Source organism: Neoarius graeffei, chromosome 5, assembly GCF_027579695.1.
Source record: "Neoarius graeffei isolate fNeoGra1 chromosome 5, fNeoGra1.pri, whole genome shotgun sequence".
Classification (NCBI taxonomy): domain Eukaryota; kingdom Metazoa; phylum Chordata; class Actinopteri; order Siluriformes; family Ariidae; genus Neoarius; species Neoarius graeffei.
Genome location: NC_083573.1, coordinates 28,857,319 through 28,878,743, shown reverse-complemented (window position 1 = coordinate 28,878,743; position 21,425 = coordinate 28,857,319). Strand labels below are relative to the sequence as shown.

Genomic DNA, 21,425 nt, shown 5'->3' with positions numbered 1-21,425 from the left:
AGCGATTTTCAGCTTACGTATTGAATCCAGTCTTTCTGGCTTCAGCTAGGTTTTCAGCAGATTAGATTTTCGAGTGCCATCCTGACTGCCCCCCAAAAGGAGTTTGTACTATCTTAAACGATGATGACCAATGAAACCACTCATTCAACAGGTATTTGAACTGCAGCTGAATTTGACCAGGGAAGAAAGTCAAGCTGCTTGAAAATACCCCAAATCTGAAAGCAAGTAGGACGAATCTTATAGGATCTTGTCCCACATCAAGCTTGAATGGATTATCAGAAGTATTTTACGGAGCTCTGAGACATTACACGTGCCATTCTCTGCCTTCAGTTATATGTGTGAGGGGATGCATCACCCTGTTTCAGAGTAATGACACAAAGCCAAGTTTCTGTGCAGCTGCTGTCTGTATATCATGAGTCAGAGGATCAGTAACACACAAAAAATGACACAGAATTCCAGGGACTTATGATACTGTATGGGAAAAGACTTTCAGAGTTGAGAAAAAGTAGAGGAAATCGTAAGAACTACTCTTAATAAGTAATTATCATACGAAAAGCTACTAAAATGTCTCATATTACTGATTGACATTAGAAGGAAATATTCTTGTTTTGCAGGAATTGTAAGACTTCTTAACAGCTTAACTTTTCAACGTCTCAGAGGTGTGGCGCTAATGAGTGTTTATTTAAGTTTTAGATTTTAGTGATATAATCAGAATCAGAAAGAATTTTATTGTCCAAGTAAGATTTCATTTACAAAGAATTCGACTTGGCAATTTCTCCATTAGCACGGTCTAAACAAATAATTGAAATAGGGATAGACCAAGAAAAAAAAAACAACAACAAAGGATAAAATAAAATATGTATTCCATCAAAGTTCTTAGCTAAAATCTTACCCTCACGGTGTAGCTGACGCCAGTGGTGCTGACCACGGTGTCCGAGTGCAGCCATCCTCGCGTGGGCTTGTTGACGAAGGAGCCATGGCGCGTCCACTCGTCGCCCCCGAGCTGGCCCCCTTCCACACGGGCCCTCCGCGACGCGCCACCCAGCCGGTTCATGTCCTGTGGGGGACGAGGAGGAGGAGAGGGAGCCATTAGAGGAAGGAGAGTAGTAGTAGTAGTAGTAGTAGTAGGAGGAGGAGGAGGAGGAGGAGTAGAAGCGGAGGAAGAGGAGGAGGTGCTGGGTGTCTCCTGGGGCCTGCTGGACGCCTTCAGGCCTGGGAGAAGGGTGGCAGACATGCCCAGGCGCAGGGAGCCCATCCTGGGAAAGAAGGAGCACAATGTAGTGGGGCTGTTCTCAGCTGGTCGAGGGGACGTCGGAGGCAGGATAGGGGCGAGCGACGAGGAAGACAGAGATGAAGCAATACTCGGAGGAGTAAGAGGGGTAAGGGGAGCTGAGGAAGGGAGAGAAGGATTAGAGGCTGTCTCATCTGTAGAACTGAATGAGTCACTCCTGAAGGGGGTGTATTTAGTTTTGGGGACGAGTTCCATTTTCCACTCGTCTATTAGTTCAACTCCCAATTGAACAGGTTTTAGGTTCTCTTTAGGTCTCTCCAAGTGTCTCTTTCAAATAAATTGCAAACAGGTCCTCCCTTTTCCGTTACACTTCCTTGTTTATCTCCATCTACTGATCCCTTCATCTTTGGACCAAAGAAACGACAGCGTTGTTGTTGTTGTTCGCTCAGTTCATTACAAAAGAAGAATGTGACAAATGGGGAGAAGGACAAAGACTACAAAGTATAGAGAATAAAAAGTGTTTCCTGTCAAGTTCTAGATCACGCAGACTGTGACATCAGTGTAATCACACAGTGTGTTAACGTCTGTGTGAGTGTTTGCATCACATCATAGCCTGCATAGAGAAACATAATTCACATTTTATATTCGCATCATTAGTGCACCGTAAGCTCCACTGAAGAACCTAAGCGTGATTGTCATCTTAATGTTAGTCGCTTGGTGTCTTAATGGCCGTGCACTTTATAGTAAAATGTGCATGACTCAATGAAAGCAAAGAAAATTCTTTGATATTTTGGGTGTGTTTGGTTTCTGTCAGTGAGGCTAAACTATAATAGCTCTTATCTGAAAGAGTCCCATAAAAAACTATTAGCTGCAGCTGAGACTCTAAGAGAAGAGACTTCCGATAGACAGACAGATCAATACTGAAAGAGAGCGAGCGAGCGAGCGAGCGAGAGAGAGACAGAGAATCACCAAACACTGTTGTATATTCTACCTCAAGGTTGAGAAGATCCCGATTAAAGAATTACACACATCCAAGTTCATAACTTTGCAGTGGTTTAAAGACTCCTGCTTCATGTCCTGGTTAATAGTGCTATATCCAAGTCATCTCAATCAAATCCTTAAGAACGAAATGATATACACCAGTCGTCGTGGTAACAGAACACTGGAGATCTTACAGTGCAGTGTAAAGGAACGTAGTAGAGTATTATCAAGAACACAGAGAAACACAAAGCACCAATTCTAGTCTGGATCAAGTTCACTCGGCTGATCTCTTCCCTTCTCTTTCGCCTTTTTGCTTCAAGTCACTGACATACATATTCCTTCTTACTTCTCCTTCTCTTTCCTTCTTTCTCCAGATGATTCTGGGTCCCCTGTCTTCCAGCTGTATCCTCTCTCTCTCTTTCTCCTCTTCCTCTCGTCTCTTCCAAATCACTTCTGGCTGAGGTTCTCTCGCTCCTTCTGGACTCTTTCCTTTTGGTTGTTCCCCTTCTCTATCCCTCCTCTCCTGGAATCCCTCCCTTAGCCTCCAGACTGTGTACTGGGGCCCGTTCTTCCTTTCCTCCTCCTCTCGTTCTAGCTCTCGTTCCCTCTCCCTTGCGCGTTCCCTTTCGATCACGCTCGCCCGCTTCTTCCAGATGATCTCTCTCTCCCCCGTTCCCCCACCCACGTATTCTTTCCCGTTCTCCAGGCTGACTCTTTGTCCTTCCTTCCTTTTTGGTTAAAAAAGTACAGCAATGTTCAATTATTCACTCTCACTGATTGTTTCTTGCTCATCAATAACCGAATTCTCTTACGCATAGACCGAGACTAAAAACAAGCCCCAAGTTACATAGCTAGACTGTTAAGATAATTACAGACATAGAAATATGACTGATTTAGAAAAAGATAATCATTGAGAGCCCTGAAACTGTTCTACCAGTGTTCTAGAAATCAGATCAAAATATGGCTATTATAAAAGGTAACACAATTAGAGCACCAATAGTGACTTTGTACATCTGTGTGAGCCTAAATCGATAGTTTGATGTCATCTTCCAACATGTGGAACGTGACTTCCCAAGGTACTGACGACCAGCGGCTTGTTGGTGTGACTGTAATGCGATGTGGTTGGTTCGAGCCAAAGTTCTGCCCAAAGAGATCTCTTAGGAGATCATCTGACGAGAGATTTCTTGCTCATTGTCCTAAATGACACCTCCCATCCGAGAAACGGTTCCCTCAAATGGAGCAGGTCTTAATAAATCAGTTTCCTGAGAAAAATAAAACCATGCTGAACATAGCAGGACTCATAACAGGGTCACATAAACCCTTATGAAACCACTGGCAAACAAACAACAGTCTATAATTGCCAACTATTCTGAAAAGTTGGGAACAGTGCGTGTGCACATGCAGAACAGTCCTACGAGCACGAAGCGCAGTCCAAGTCCACTGTATGTATTACCAAAACCTCAGAAGCACTTTCAGTGACTGTAAAAGTATCCAAGCTTCAGAAATCAGCTGGCTGATTTCTACCTCATGTCATCCGAGACTTTCCCCATTCCCACAGAAAAGCGTCAAGCATCCGCTCGATGATACATCCACATCACACATCGCATTCAGACCACACTGTTTTCTCAGTGTAAGCTTCAGATTATAAGTCAGATTACTGTAGCAGAGCACCAATGGCTGTAATCGGTGACATTAATTATTTAATTGTTACAAGTCCGTATTCATTAGAGACAGTACACGTGAACAGACGTGGATGGCAAGGCAACAGCCACGTGCACTGCCCCAGAACCTTGAAGTCCTGTGATATCTGAGACTGCACTACACTGCTCGAGGAGTGCTCTGACGTTGCTGTGGAGTGTAATAAAGTTGAATGAACAAGCTTGTTACTAAGCTTGTAGTGTCTTCAGTGCAGCTCTAAAGAGGTCCACTAAGTGCAAAAGCTTACGGGACCTCGCTGAGAGTTGATTAAATGCACCATCGCTTACAAATACACAGCACGTATTATGAATTGATGCAGTCCTGGAGTGCGAGCTGGACTTGGCACGCATATAGAATCCACACTCGCTGTATCTGTGCAAAGATCAGTGACAAAACGTTCTTAGTTTGTGAGCAAGTGTGGCAGGTGCAAAGTGTATACAAAAGGGGGGAAAAGTTCACAAGGGTTAAACGATAACAATAAGATTACAAAAAACAGTACGTAGAGCCGAGCGTTGAACAGCGTCAAGCCACGGCGACTCGGCTGTAGCACCTGATCATCAAGAATATGGCAGAATCCCTGTTCCAAGATGAAGTTGTTGAGTTGTTGGCCAGCAAGATTAAGGTGGATGAAGTCCCAGTAGGCCAGCTGTTAAAAGATGAGTAAGCGATAAAGAGATATCAAGTGTCTATATAAAGTGTTAGTTAAAGAAGGCTGCAACTATGTGAAGCTGCAACTGAAAAAAGCACCGTTCTGGTTCACGAGAGCATGAAGAACAGAATTGCATCAGAAAAAACAAAACAAAACGAGGATGGAAAGTCGGTTGGATGTTATCGCTAGCACAGGGAGCAGCTTATGGGACAGTTTCAGTATAAGCTTGGTTAATAAGCAGCCCAGTTTGTTTGTCTTTACAGGCCTCTGCTAGCAGGGGTGGACATTGTTGGCACTCCAGAAAAAAGATAAAACCTGAGTTTAACTAGAATACAAGTAAACACTGCTCTATAATGAACTTTAAGACCAAAATGTTTGCACCAGTAGAATAGAAGATGGGAAATGGGCATAAATCCTGACAATCTGTCCTTAATTGCCAGTGATGACAGATATGATCTAAATAAATTGAAACAAAGAGCGCCAGAGATGGTGAACAGACAGACAGACGGAAATCTGCTTGTTGGCGCTTATCTAAAAGTGTGAGACAGAGTGACCTTAAAAGTTTACAGCAACTTGAAACAGCAATGTTAGACTTCACGGTTGCTAGCTTGTTGCCATGGTGAGAGAAGGCAGCGCAGATCTGTGCCAGACGAAAGCTTGAAGGAACCCAAACAGAAGGCTGCGAGTTCCGCCGACACACAACCTGTCGGCCGCGGCTCGCCTAATTGGACAGTTGCGAGACTTTACACACTGCGTTAGTTTAATACACACTCACTGACAATCAATAGTCTGCCGAATGCAACACCATGAGATGGCAAAGTCCCGCCACTGCCTCTGCTGCCATAAAGTTAATCAATGTTGACATCTCAGTGAAGACAGCACCAGACACTCGCAGAGACACAGACTCTGTTAGAGCAGCAGTCCAACGAGGAAATCAAATATTGCTCACGAGTACGCACGCACACATCCTTCCAGCTAAAACAGAACATTGCAATAATACCAAGAAGAAGAATAAGACGAGGAATAATAATAATAATAATAAGAAGAAGAAGAAGCAGCGCAATATAGGCAAAAGTCTCCACCACAATGAAATAAATGACTATTTAATTAACACAGAAAACTTTTGCATAAGAAAAACCTGATTTTTCTGCATATTAGCTGCAGAGTAACACTAATAATAATGATAAGAGTGATGCCCGTACAGTGCTGAAATTACATACAAAAAAAAGAGACTGATTTCCCTCCTGTTTAATTCTCTTGGGATGCTGAAAAAAGTGAAGGGAGAATGTCAATTCTTGAGTCAATTCCAAAAGGAAAGTACTAATTAGCTACGGTTTTGCAAAACAACAACAACAAAAAAATCTTTTATGTTCATTTAAAATTCTCTCCCCCAGTTCCCTCCCTGACAGAGGAAAAGGACCTCTTGCTGTTATCCGCTGACTTGCTTCCTCTGGCTGAAAAATGACAGAGTCATGGTTGGGCTCTCCTTCCTTTCTCGTTTCCGTGTAGATCCCTCTCTTCCCTCTTTTCTCTGGAACAAAAACAACGATGTGATCTCCCTTTGTCTCTTCTCCTTCCCCCACGCTCACTCATCCTCCTCGCCTCCCAACCTCCAACTGCATTTGAGCAGTGCAGCCAACTGTCCTCTGTTCTCCTCTCTCTCTCTCTCTCTCTCTCTCTCTCGATGCACGTTCACACACTGATGCTGCTGCTGATTCCTTTTTCCACCTCCCTGCCTCATTCCCCCACCCCTCCCCTCATTTCCTCCCTCACAGACTCCTTGCAGCGTCAGTCATTTATGCATTTGTGTGTGTTTGCACGCGTGCGTGCGTGTGTGTGCCCTCTCTAATGCACATACTTATGATGGGGGTCGGGGAGAATGGGAAATATACGGACGCCGCCACTGATGGTTGGATGGAACAAATGGAAGGAAAAAAGTCGATGCTCCTCCCTTGGTAGCCTAAGAGCTAGAAGGACAAAGGAAGACTCACTGAGGATGAGTTCATTCCTCTTTCCTTCCTCTCATGTTCACATTTCCTGTTCTCTTGTTTTCTCCACTTAAAACTTCCTTTGACCTCTTCCATACCTTGAGATAGCACATGCCCGTAAATGAAGCAGAATGTGTTAGTCACTTCCTAAACTGAATATAAAACCCACGGATTCTGACATAATCCCAAGGTTAAGGAAAAGATTTTCCGTTCGACTCTTGCAAAGTATCTACACACTTGCATACAGTTTCTCTCACACTGCTCTCTCCAGCAGACCACATGCACCACATCGGTATTTCGGATAAGCAACTTAAATAAAGGATGATCTGAACTACGTCTCCCAGGGTGCACCAGGTGAGAGTCTTCACACAGCATGTAGGAATGTGTATGGAGCTGTCAGAGGGAGTCGTGTCAGTTTTCCTTTGGCTCTCTGACGTCACTATGAAAAATCCCACAAGACTGCCAAGGGGAAAATAAAACACACACACAGAGAGCAAGAGAGAGAGAGAAATACAGATACAGATACAGTCAGTTACATAAATATTTGGACATTGGTAAAGTTACTGTTTGGGTTTTTTTATACTACCACAGTATATCGGAATTGAAATTAAGTAATATGACCTCAAAGTGCAAACTTTCAGCTTTAATTTATGGGTTTTCACAATCAAATTTGGTAAACGGGGCAGCACGGTGGTGTAGTGGTTAGCGATGTCGCCTCACAGCAAGAAGGTCCGGGTTCGAGCCCCGTGGCCGGCGAGGGCCTTTCTGTGTGGAGTTTGCATGGTGTCCTCGTGGGTTTCCTCCCCCACAGTCCAAAGACATGCAGGTTAGGTTAACTGGTGACTCTAAATTGACCATAGGTGTGAATGTGAGTGTGAATGGTTGTCTGTGTCTATGTGTCAGCCCTGTGATGACCTGGCGACTTGTCCAGGGTGTACCCCGCCTTTCGCCCGTAGTCAGCCGGGATAGGCTCCAGCTAGCCTGCGACCCTGTAGAACAGGATAAAGCGGCTACAGATAATGGATGGATGGATGAAATTTGGTAAATGATGTAGGAATTACAGCAATTGGACAAACTAGCAATCATGAATTAAACTGTCATTTTTAATACTTGGTTGAAAATCCTTTCAAGTCGATAACTGCCTGAAGTCTTGAACTCATACACATCACCATACACTGGATTTTCTTTCCCCTGGTGATGCTTTACCAGGCTTTTACTGCAAATATCATCAGTTACTGCTTGGTCTTGGGGAAGTTTACCTTTGGTTTTTGCCTTCAGTGAAAGTGAAGTGCAAGCTTAAAGGGGCCAGCTCACCCTTCCCAGAAGCCTCTGGGCCACGTAGCAAGTTTCGATGCTAGCGATAGTCCAAAAACATTCCGCAACAATTGGGTGACATCCTGGGCCATAGATCTTAAACTGTAATGTGAACTTGAAAATATTTTGTCAAAGTATGTCCATGTTAAATTATTTCGACTGATCTATTCCGTTTTCATGCGGTTATTCCGTTGTAATGGACCTGAACCTACCTTTGGTGTCTCGCAGGTGGCTGCGAAGGAAAGAAAAGATAAGAGCCATTCCACCAAATCGGTGCCATTTCCGTCCCTAGAAAATTATATGTATAAATGCACATAAAAATGTACTTTAAAATACATTTCCTTATTACGCAGAATGTCCTGCACATTGATCTGCTTTCAAATTTAAGATATATAATTGTAAGGATTAATAAAAACTACCTAAAACACTGAAAAATAGCATGTGTTACCTGTCCCCGCACTCTATACTTAACTATGAAATATTATGATTAAAATCCTTCAGAAACAGTATTTCTTTTGCACTGTTGTGTGACTCCATATCCTATCCATGGTTTAAATATATTTTTTTCATAAGAAATCCACAATATCTTAGTTAAAATACACATTTTAGTCGTGCCCCTGGGTTTTCACTCAGTCCTGTTACCCAAACATATTACCCCATCTGACAAATTTGGAACATTCCATAAATCACATGCTCAACAGGAAGTTACATCAGTTGTGTCTTCTGAAGGCCATGGGAAGACCAAAAGTTAGTTCTCTCATTTACTTTTCTGTATATTTGATTATTTTTTAACTTTGACTGATAAGGTCAATGTCAACATACTGTCCTGTTAAATTATTTCTTAATTATATTTGTTTATTTTAAAAATGCAGATTTTTGGTAAATCACTAGAATGTGCCAAGTGTGGTCATGCCATTAGTGATGACGCCATGTGGCTTAATTCCATGTATTAGCTAATCCTAGGCTAAAAACTCAGTCCTGTTACTTTCAGAGTTTTGGTAACAGGACTGAAAAAAATGCAGCCATCTTTGACTTCCAAACCTTGTAACATAGCCTGAGATTGGCCAATACACATTTTGAATAGTTAAATATGTGTGTTATTATAATCAGTGTTGAAAAGATAGAACAAATTAAGTTTAATTTGGGAGTGGTACAACAAGCAAATGGCACCCATTCAGTGGAATGTCCCATAAGGCATATTTTGTTCAAAGCCTCCACATACAACACATAGACGGAGAAAAAGTTCAAGATGGGTTTCGAAGGGATCGCTAATAGCGAATTTGCAGATGTTTTGCTGCACAGAGAGCCAACAGAGTGGCAATCACATGCTTTCAAAACGCAGTAAGTAAACAAAACTGAGGAATTGGATTCTGGGACGCGTGAGCCGGCCCCTTTAATTGGCTTCAGCTCAGGTGGAGATACTTTTGAGCCTTAAAAAAGTTTTGGATTATTTTCGAAGTATGCTTTGGGTCACTGTCCATCTGCTGCTGTAGTGTTTGGCTGAATCTCAGCAGATAATAAGCCCTCTACGCTTCACTTCACAATTCATCCTGCTGCTTTTATCAGCAGTCACATCAATAAATACAAGGGAACCAGTTATGCTGGCAGCCATACATACCCATATGCCGTAGGATCTGCGATATGCATCGGCTCACGAACAGCTCCTTCCCTTCTCCATACTCTTCTCTTCCTGTTGCTGTGTTCTGTTACAAGATGAACTTTTCCTCATCTGTCTATAAGACACTGTCTCAGAACTGTACAATTTTTAGATGCTTTTGCCACAAGCTAATCTGTTCCTTTTTCTTTCTAACGTGGGTCTGAGGCTTCCCAATGGTTTAGATCTTGTGGTAGACCCTCTGTATGCACTCTAGTGAAGCTTGATTGTTGACTTTGACACAGATGCGCCTGCCTCCTGGAGGGTGTGCTTGATCTGACCAACTGTTGTGTCGGACTTTTTCTTCAGCAGGGAAAGAATTCTTCTGTCATCCTCCACAGTTGTTTTCTGTGGCCTGTGGTGGTCCTGAGCTCAGCGGTGCATTCTTTATTTTTCTCTCGGATACATTTTTTGTTTTCAGCCTAATGATGGTTTGCTTCACTGACAGTGACAGCTCTTTGGACTTCATATTGAAAGTTGACAGCAACAGATTCCAAATGACACACCTAAAATAAACACTCAACCTTTTAGCTGCTTCCTTGTAAATGAACGAATGAGGGGAAAATACACACCTGGCCATGGAACAGATGAAATGTCGACTGTCCAATTACTTTTAGTCCCTTAAAATGGGGGACTGGATATAAAAAAAATTGATGTAATTCCTACGCCATTCACCAGATTTGGAGGTAAATACCATCAAATTAAAGCTGAAAGTCTGGACTTTGATATTATTTAATTCAATGTCCATATACTGCAGTAGACAGAGAAAATAACAATAAATGTCTAAATATCTATGGAAGTGATAGATAGATAGATAGATAGAGAGAGAGAGAGAGAGAGAGAGAGAGAGAGCGATGGGCAGAGAGGGACAGAGAGAAAGAGATGGCAGAGAGAGAGAGAGAGAGAGAGAGATGGGCAGAGAGGGACAGAGAGAAAGAGATGGCAGAGAGAGAGAGAGAGAGAGAGATGGGGAGAGAGAGAGAGAGAGATGGGCAGAGAGGGAGAGAGATGGGCAGAGAGGGAGAGAGAAAGAGATGGCAGAGAGGGAGAGAGAGAAAGAGAGATGGGCAGAGAGAGAGAGATGGGCAGAGAGGGAGAGAAAGAGATGGCAGAGAGACAGAGATGGGCAGACAGAGAGAGAGAGATGGGCAGACAGAGAGAGACAAAGAGAGAGAGAAAGATGGACAGAGAGAGACAAAGAGAGAGAGAAAGATGGACAGAGAGAGAAATAAAGAGAGAGATAGAGATGGACAGAGAGTGAGAGATGGGCAGAGAGAGATGGCAGAGAGAGAGAGAGATATGGACAGAAAGAGATGGGCAGAGAGACAGAGAGATGGACAGAGAGCGAGAGAGACAAAGAGAGAGAGAGAGATGGGTAGAGAGAGCTGGCAGAGAAAGAGACAAAGAGAGACAGATGGGCAGAGAAAGCTGGCAGAGAGAGAGAGACAGACAGAGATAGAGAGAGAGAGATATGGACAGAAAGATGGGCAGAGAGAGAGATGGACAGAGAGCGAGAGAGACAAAGAGAGAGAGATGGGTAGAGAGAGCTGGCAGAGAGAGAGACAAAGAGAGAGAAAGATGGACAGAGAGAAATAAAGAGAGAGATAGAGATGGACAGAGAGTGAGAGATGGGCAGAGAGAGAGATGGCAGAGAGAGATGGACAGAGAGAGAGTTGGGCAGAGAGAGAGAGAGAGATGGACAGAAAGAGATGGGCAGAGAGACAGAGAGATGGACAGAGAGCGAGAGAGACAAAGAGAGAGAGAGATGGGTAGAGAGAGCTGGCAGAGAGAGAGAGAGAGAGAGAGACAAAGAGAGACAAAGAGAGACAGATGGGCAGAGAGAGCTGGCAGAGAGAGAGAGACAGAGATATGGACAGAAAGATGGGCAGAGAGAGAGAGAGAGAGATGGACAGAGAGCGAGAGAGACAAAGAGAGAGAGAGATGGGTAGAGAGAGCTGGCAGAGAGAGAGAGAGAGAGAGAGAGAGAGAGAGAGAGAGAAAGAGAGACAGAGATGGACAGAGAGAGCTGGCAGAGAGAGAGAGAGGGAGAGAAAGATGGACAAAGAGAGAGACAAAGAGGGAGAGATGGCCAGAGATTGAGAGATGGGCAGAGAGAGAGAGACTTGACAGAAACTGACCAGTTCCACTGCAGCAAGAATTAATACAGAAAATGATTTAGAACCTACAACATTAATCCACACATACATGAAACTGGATCACAGAAAATAATGCAAACAAGAAGAAGAGTATGGCAGGAGAAACACTATTAACAAATACAAGATGTCGTTCAGATTTCACCTTTGGAAATAAGCATTCATTTATAGAACATTATCAGGAGTACAGTGATGAGAAACAACAATTCACAGGGCTTCATGCAGTGAATAAGTTCTGCTGCCTACAGTCAGTTTCAAACAGCAGCAGTCCCATGTGGAAATGAGACATTGCTAAAGATGGAACCAACGATGATGCACCAGCTAACCAGTTAGAGACTTCATGCTTCATAAAAGAGGAATATACTGTACAGCTATGGGCTTTCCTGGTTGACAAGAGCTGAATATCCCCAAAAAAGTCAAAAGAAAAACTTTTTTTTTTAAATTGATTTAGATGATTTCTCAAAGGAGAAAGGATCCTGTCCAGAATCAGAACAAAACCAAAAGGACCAACACCAGAACAGAACAAGACACCAGTAAACCAGCCCAAGACAAGACTCTGGATATAAACCAGAAACTGGGAAACTGAGAAGAACAAGTGAGGCAGGAATGAGGATACACACAGGTGGGCCGCTTTCGGACGGTTTCCCTCCACCGGGTGCATGCAGGGGTGTGACTCTGGGCATCGAGGCTGATTTTTACTCTAATGCACGGCTAAAATGTGTCGACTGTATTGTGTCTGTGCTGTTTTGTGAGGGCCTGATCTCACAGGAAGTAGCTCACAAAGGCATTGTGCATCGCACCCTATGATAAATCATGGTCTGCAATGACCTATATTTTTAGCTCCCCACAACACTTGCAAAGTGTGTTTATATTTCAGAGAAGAGTGTGCTGTATTGACATAAAGCCATTTGCAAGTGATTCTCTAGCTTCTCTAGATCAGCTCTCATCTGATAGCCTCTTTAGTTTAAGTTTATGAAACTGGTTTACTTTCCTTCACACAGCAAAATTCCTTCGTGTGAATTATGAATGCTGAACAGAAAGTACATCATGCTGTTTTAAAACAAGAGCAGTGATGTGAGCTGATTTTGCATTCAAACCCACAGACAGTAATTATATACGTATATAATTTAAAGAGGCACGTTTTAGTTGATACTAATCCGCTTGCTTATTAAAATTTTCTGCAAATTTTCTTCGGACTAACCACGCTAAAATTTCCTGCCAGGTTTTCAAAAGTTTTGGTAAGGCTGATTTTCTTCATCTTCACATGCATAGTGCCAGGCTTGTAGTACCTGAGTCCGACTCGTGCCCTGATTTTAAGGACTCGTGACTTGACTTGGACTTGAGCACTGATGACTTGGACTTAGACTCGTGCGTTAACTGCATTCGGACTTGTAAATTGGAGACAACGACTCTGATTTTTTCTTTATTTTTTGTCACATGCCATAATAATTTGCATAAGATATTTATATCTACCTTAATTTGTATATTAATTTTGTGCAAGATGCACATTCACCTGTTCATACATCATGTTCAGGAACAAACTAACGTTAATGGCGCTAAAATGCCTGGAGAGAAGCTCCTAGGATTGTCCGCTTTGCTTATACAGACTTCTCATGCAGTGGGAAAAAATGCACTGCTATGTGTTCCATATGTAGAAGAACTATCGAGGAAACGACGGGGACGACCTCGAACTTCAATCGTCATTTGGTAAGACTCCACCGAGAGAAGGAAGTGACACGCTGTGTTCATTGCTCTGTTGATAGCGGGGCTTGCTTGCTGAGCGATGAACTAGCTTGTGTTAACCCTCATTAGGGGTGTTCACACGGCAACTTTTACTCCGGTGTAGCACCGGGGCTGCCCCGGTAGAGCGTTCACACGGTACAAAGTTATACCGGTGTAGCCCCTGAAAGCTGCTTAAACCGGTGCAAATCTAACCCTGCTCGAGAGGTGGTTTAAGAAATTTACTCCGGAGTAAATGCTAGTTTGCGGGACAGCACCGATATAAAATGGGACGTCTGAACGCTACAGGGGTAGACTCGCTACGCATGAGGAGAGTTGATTACATACGGGCATTGCATAATTTGCATCCTGGTATTTTGCGCTTCCAAAATGGCGAATATCAACAACAACAGAACTGCGTGTCTTCCAGTGTTGCCAGATTGGGCGGTTTTAAGTGCATTTTGGCGGATTTGAACATATTTCGGGCTGGAAAACGTCAGCAGTATCTGGCAACACTGGTGTCTTCATCCACGTTGTTTTCCCGGCGCTTGGTGATGCCATGACAACCGGGAAAAGGAAGTACATTTTCACGCATGCGCATATTTCAGTTCCGCATTATTACTATCGTATAGCACGGTCGCAAAAACTGCCGTGTGATCGCAAGTGGGGCTGCACCGGTGCTAACACGTTTCTCTCTAGTAAGCAGGGTTGTGACGTGTGAACGCTCCACAGAATTTACACCGGTGTAAGATATATCGCAACAAAATACATCGGTGCAGCATCGATGCAAATATGTGCCGTGTGAACACCCCTTATCATATTATTTGCCCTGTTGATAGTGGGCGGGGCTTGCTGAACGATGAACAAGCATTTACTCTGTAGCCTGTTAACTAAAATGGGGCAGTCGAGCAGTAACGTTAGTCCAACACGCTTTCACATAAAGGCAGCAACAGCCACCGTCAAATGGTGCTTTTGGAGTCTTGTTCTCGGACTCGACTCGAAATTTTCTTTAATGACTTGGACTTGAACACTGGGAACTTGAGACTGGACTCAGACTCGACGTTTAGTGACTCAACTACAACACTGCTACATACTGACTAAGACATTATCAGCCTCTATGCCTCAGGAGACCTGTGTGGCTGTGTGAGTGTAAGTGTGTCAAAAGCTTACCACATAGTCCATCGGACAACTCTGCTTTTGTGTATCTGTTTCCCTAAAAACACCACAAAGCGCACACAAACTCATTAACATACATACATAAACACACATAGAACCTACTACCCAGACACACACTTTTGAACATCTCTGACCCATAGCAAACTTATCATAATTCATTAGAATTGGTCTACAAACACTCTTTACAGGAAAACAAAACCAGTTTCCTACAAGCGCCATCCAAATGTTTCGCAAATCCAAGAGTCCCCCTTTCTACAAAGTGTGAATAGCTGTGTGTATAATGTGATACTATAATGAATCACACAATACTCACCAGGTTATCATGTGACTTTCGGAAAGCAAGCTGACAGTCAAAACAGTGAGCAATCACGGACAGGCTGGAACCTTATCCACTTCCTACGTCACCGTTACAAGGAGAAAAGCACCTCAGAATGCATGACTTGTCAAATCTTGAGGTGGATGGGCTATAACAGCGTTTCTCAACCTTTTTTCAGTCACGGCACCCTTAAGAAGTATGCAAATTCTCAAGGCACCCCCATATAAAATATACACAGTCATGCTGACCATACGCTGACCCCGGCAGTGACGTTGTGACATGGGAAAGGGGGCCGTGAGACAAATTTTGATGATGCATGAGGCGGCGATGATCTGCATTAGTGTAACTATCGTTTTTTGGAATTTTAATTCATTTTATTTATTTCAATGTTAGAATATATAATTTTTTGACGGCACCCCTAACGAAGCCAGACGGCACCCCAGGGAGCCACGGCACCCCGGTTGAGAAAGGCTGGGCTATAATAGTAGAAGACCACATCAGGTTTCACATCAGGTGCAGGCTGATGAAAGGAAAAACACCAAGCAAACTGCTGTGCATTCTAAGATGCTTTTCTGCTCACCATGGGTGTAAAGAGTGGTTATTTGAGTTACCGTAGACACCTGGTCAGCTCAAACCTCCTCCCACACCCCACTGCAACATGACACGTCGATCAGATAACACGTGTTCCTACTGAAGTTGAGATTTTGAGAACCAACCTAAGATGATCGTGTTCAAAAAAAGTTAGAGAAGCAGCTTTGGGACCAAAAGGTCACCGGTTTGATTCCCTGGACCCGCAGGAATGGCTGAAGTGCCCTTCAGCAAGGCACCTAGCTCCCAACTGCTCCGGGTATGTGGTACGTCGCTCTGGATAACAGTGTCTGCTAAATGCCATTAATGTAATGTAATGAAGTGACTGTATATGCATTGAAGCTAGAGTATACAAAACTTTTGAAGTTATGAAGTGTAGTTATAAATGTACTTTCATAGTCCTTTTATGAAATCCTCAAATAAAAAAAGTAATACTGCTTTGTTGGAAATTCGCTCCATGCTAGTCGCTTATTGTTTACAAATGGTAAAGACAGGTACTGATTTGTGAGGGCTTGAGTTAGAGAAAGGAATTTCACTCATCACTATTGTACCTGCATGTGAAAAATAGAATAGAATGCCTTTATTGTCACTATACACATGTACAATGAGATTAAAGCATCTCCAATAACAGTGCAAAATAGGGCTGGGTATCACCAGATACCTCACGATACGATACTATGGCGATATTTTGCCCACGATAACGATAATATCACGGTACAGCGATTCTGCGATAATCGATATATTGCAAGAAATTTCAACCACATCACGATATCTGTGTCACTGAAGAAAATCAGAATTTATTGACCACTGTAAAATTACATTTCACATACATAACTACACACTCTTGCCAGACATATATTTGTCTCTATTCCACTGCTGGCAAAACCAAGAGTTGCTTCACTACAACATACAGAAAATTCCCATTTCTGTGCTAGTATTCTCAACTTTTCTGTAAGCATGGACACATCAGTGCTGCTTAACAAGCAGAATCAAATTGTTTTATGAAAACTTAAAACTTGCACTGCAGACTGCACAGACATTTCAGTGCTAACACTATCAATTTGTTCTTTGTAAACTTGAGATCATATACCTGAGAACATTTAACTTGTGCTTATTTTGCAGGAACAACACACTGTCTGAAACACATTGAAAAGTGCAGTGGGCATCTTAGTCTCCTACTGCGCATGCGCGAAGCCTACTGCACATGCGCAGAACACATGAATTAGCAAGTTCTCATACAGACCGGTTTATTATTCAAAACAAGGCATTACAAATTATTTGACTCGGCCAAAGACTCGACCAATACGCACAAAACATAAAAATCGGCAAATGCGTGAAATACTCACCGATTTTCTATCAACCCAGCTGATCGGTAGGACAAAACTACTGTTGAATTTTCCTACCCTCCTGGATTTCGCTCATGCGCAGTAGGCTTGGTAGGACAAATCCAAGAGGTAGGATAACTTTACAGAACACCGGCTCACTGTTTTTTTCTCCTTTCCTTTGGAATCCAAAGTGCCTCCAAACATCTGCCTTAAAGTTCGGCGGCGTCTCTAGGTTTACGTTAACAGCCATGCTTGCTTGTTTTTTTTTCCTCACTGCAACCGCCGGGGAAAAAAGAGAAGACGAAGAGTGCCTTGCAGTGAGGGAGCGGCACAGCGACACCTCGCGGAGCGGAGGTGTGGAAGTCGTACTGGATTTACAACCCGTCTGAAACATGATTTATTATTTGAAAAAATATCGATATTCAAATTTTGAGTATCGATATTGAATCAGAAGACAAAGTATCGCGATATATCGCCATATCGATATTTTTGCACACCCCTAGTGCAAAACAGCGTATAGAGTGAGAGAGAGAGAAAGACAGAGAGGAAGGGGGGGAGGAAAAAAAATACAATAAAAAATAAATAAAGGGTGTGTGTGTGTGTGTGTGTGTGTGTGTGTGTGTCAGGGGGGTAAGGTGCACAGTCCTGAGGCGTGTTGTGTTACACATTATGGAGTGAGGTATTGCTCATTGCACATATAAATTATTGCATGAGAGATTCACGTTATAAAATAAAATATTACACATTTATGAAGGCCTCACAGCAAGAAGGTCCGGGTTTGAGCCCCGTGGCCGGCGAGGGCCTTTCTGTGCGGAGTCTGCATGTTCTCCCTGTGTCCACGTGGGTTTTCTCCAGGTGCTCCGGTTTCCCCCACAGTCCAAAGACATGCAGGTTAGGTTAACTGGTGACTCTAAATTGACCGTAGGTGTGAATGTGAGTGTGAATGGTTGTCTGTGTCTATGTGTCAGCCCTGTGATGACCTGGCGACTTGTCCAGGGTGTACCCCGCCTTTCGCCCGTAGTCAGCTGGGATAGGCTCCAGCTTGCCTGCAACCCTGTAGAACAGGATAAAGCGGCTACAGATAATGAGATGAGACATTTATGAAGTATTGCAAGGCAAGGTAGTTGCACAGACTTGGTGTGTGTAAGGTGAAAAACAGGTTGACAATACATGCATGCAAATACGTATTCATACACGTGTGTGTGTGTGTGTGTGTGTGTGTGTGTGTGTGTGTGTGTGTGTGTGTGTGTGTGAGAGATCACTCTCTAACCCAGGGGTGGGCAATTATTTTTTCCATGGGGCCACATGAGAAACAGAAAATTTTGTGGAGGGCCGGACCAAAAGGCTGAACTAAATTCTGCATAATATTAATTGTATTTCTTTATATAAAGCAGTAAATAACATTGTTTTTACAAGCTGCTAAGACTGGTAAGAGTATGGAAAAAAACGAGGTTGCCTTACAAAAAATGTCATTTATTCAATCAAATTTCCCAAAACAACGGTTAACAAAATGTGAACGTTTGTACCATTTTTTTTTCAGTCACATTCACCCCAAAACACAATAAAGACATCACAATATTGTCTTTCTACTCCAAATATCAAGCAAGATACATCATATGATAATAATGATGCCCACATTTGTAGTTTAATCACCTCATTTGGTGTTTTTCGCCGGAGATCGGCTCGGGCTCCGGCGCCTGCTGGTGACGTCACACTATGTGATTGGCTGGACCGTTTGAAGGATGACGTACAAGTTTGTGGTTGGTCTGGACAAATTACGGAAGTAGTTATCGCGGGATTAGGTTTCGTGGGATTTCATGTCATGTTCATGTCGCGCGTATTGCGCTTTTATTGAACACAACTTCAAAATAAAAGCAATGCACATTCAGTCCATGCATGAGGTAAAATTAGAAAATACGTTTATTTTGTAATTTCTAATTAACCTTACGCGGGCCGGTCAGAATGAACCAAAGGGCCGGATGCGGCCCGCGGGCCGTAAAATGCCTAGGTCTGCTCTAACCTGTACCCACTGGCGTCTAATATGAGAGTGTATAAAATATATGGAGACAGAAGCGGTCATGCTCAGACACACCATGGTATGAGAAGAATGATCAGATATGAGGGGGAGGTGTGTGTTTGCCTGCGCTTGCCTGCCTTTCTGTCTCAGACACAAAGAATAACAAGAAACTCATGCTTCAGACTGGGAGCTCAAGCCGAGTCCACTCAGTACACCGTCTCTAAAGACAGTTACCAACAGCAACACTTCCGGAACATTCTGCGCCCCTTAGGAAAGAGTGCATTTCTTTTCACTGGACCAGATGCGTGTGGTTTACACGGCCAAGTGTGAGAGACAGAAACAATCTTTAAAAAGGAAGAAAAAAAAAATCAGGCACTGACAATCACCTCTTTCAGTGAACGATCATAGGAAAACCAGTCATGACAGAGAATTAGCATAACGTAATAACGTGATCAGTCAGTGCAAAATACTCCATATATACATAAAACGATTTGCAGGACGAGACCCACCAAGCCATTTAACAATTTATCGTGTCTGCGCAAAGTTTGTAAAGACTGGATCGGTAGCGGACAACTACCAAGGAAATGTGGGACGGCCCAGAACAGGTAGAAGTGCCCTGAACAGTGCTGTTGTGCAGGAACCCATATGGTTTTTGTGTGCTGAACACGATAGCGAACAGGTTGAGACCGCCCTGTAAATCATCTTGCACATATGATGTATGGTTTGTGAATAAATGGTTTCTACCATTTAAGTGTTAACATAATTTTGACTAACCCTATCCTATATGTTTTTTTTCTGTCTACATTCAGTGGATATGAGCAAGCACATGCTCTGATTGGCTACTCTACTACTAGGCTACCAGGTCATATACCATGAGTTAGAGAAAAACAAAATGGCGGCGCATGTTGCTGAACCAACTGAGGATGAAATAAAAACTCTACTTGAAAACAAAACCACAAAAAAAATAAGCAACAAAATACAGAATAAAAGTATTCGAAAGTATCTTTTTTTATTTTTTCAAGAATTATTATTACAGCATTTTTCACAAATTGCTCCTGTCATTTCGCCGATTTGTTTATATTCTAAGCGGAAATGATTTTGTCAGACATTTTGTATAAAGTTGTTATTTATCGAATTTGCAAAAAATAAAAATCCTGTTCTCAAAATATAGTGAATGTGGATAGAATAAAACAGTTGTTCCACTCAATCTCGTTGTACATGGCTTACAGCCGACTTGGCGCTACGTGCCTCGTCGGCTATCAGCTCACGTACAACTCGATTTCATGGAATAACTGTTAAATGTATACAGCTTACAATAATGGATAACGCACAGACTCAATATCAGGTGTTAGCAGTACTTGTGCTGGATCGTCCAATAAGGCAAGGTCAGATAAAATACGATCATTTTAATGAATGTTAAAATTCTGTACTGTATGTGCATTCTTGATTTCTAAACGGCACCAGCCTTTCACGTTCAAAATCTTCGCGCATGTTCTGCAAGAAAACAGCAGCTGCAAAAACTGTAGCCTTGAAAAAGTTTAAAAATAGTTACGAGGTCAGTGAATGAGTTGGATGAAAGAATCAGCTACCAACTAATATTTCGTGATACCTGCACTCTATAATACAGGCTACATCCCAGACTTCAAGCACAGATGATAAAAAAAAGAGAATTTGTACAGAAAATACATATCCTTGCATGGACTATGCCTCACTGGCAGCATGTGCTTTCACCCGGAGTGGGCAGAACATCAGCATGGCCTTCATTCTTTTGTGTGCTCTACAATTACAGGGTTCAAAGGAGGAAGAAGAAGTCTGGCTGGATCTGGTGCGAGGCGGAATTTAAAAATTCAGAAACCATAAGGGTCAGAGCTTCTGGAAATGAACAGCAATGCTCTAAACACAATGTTAACCTGCTAGCTTTAACTTTTAAACATTCGATATCGGGTGGCATGGTGGTGTAGTGGTTAGCGCTGTCGCCTCACAGCAAGAAGGTCCGGGTTTGAGCCCCGTGGCCGGTGAGGGCCTTTCTGTGCGGAGTCTGCATGTTCTCCCCGTGTCTGCGTGGGTTTCCTCCGGGTGCTCCGGTTTCCCCCACAGTCCAAAGACATGCAGGTTAGGTTAACTGGTGACTCTAAATTGACCGTAGGTGTGAATGTGAGTGTGAATGGTTGTCTGTGTCTATGTGTCGGCCCTGTGATGACCTGGCGACTTGTCCAGGGTGTACCCTGCCTTTCGCCCGTAGTCAGCTGGGATAGGCTCCAGCTTGCCTGCGACCCTGTAGAACAGGATAAAGCGGCTAGAGATAATGAGATGAGATATTTGATATCAAAGGGTGTGGTATAGTACTCGGCGACAACAAAAACAAACAAAAAGCAAGCACATACAGTGGTGCTTGAAAGTTTGTGAACCCTTTAGAATTTTCTATATTTCTGCATGAATATGACCTAAAACAACATCAGCTTTTCACACAAGTCCTAAAAGTAGATAAAGAAAACCCAGTTAAACAAATGAGACAAAAATATTATACTTGGTCTTTTATTTATTGAGGAAAATGATCCAATATTATATGTCTGTGAGTGGCAAAAGTATGTGAACCTTTGCTTTCAGTATCTGGTG

At 42.9% G+C, this 21,425-nt stretch overlaps 1 protein-coding gene across 5 annotated transcripts in view; it reads right to left on the bottom strand.

The window, feature by feature from the left end:
* shc1 (SHC (Src homology 2 domain containing) transforming protein 1) overlaps positions 1–21,425 on the bottom strand; it is an 81,532-nt gene that overhangs the window by 17,517 nt on the left and 42,590 nt on the right. For 2 of the 5 annotated variants that reach the window (XM_060921461.1, XM_060921460.1), the window contains exons 3-4: positions 14,558–14,600; positions 893–1,057 (exon numbers count right to left, since the gene is read on the bottom strand). In XM_060921461.1, coding sequence (XP_060777444.1) covers positions 893–1,057; positions 14,558–14,569 — 177 coding nt within the window. In that variant the 5' untranslated portion in view covers positions 14,570–14,600. Of the gene's footprint in view, positions 1–892; positions 2,191–2,558; positions 2,811–14,557; positions 14,601–21,425 lie in introns of those variants that run through there. The other 3 variants (XM_060921463.1, XM_060921462.1, XM_060921459.1) reach the window with 3 other exon arrangements.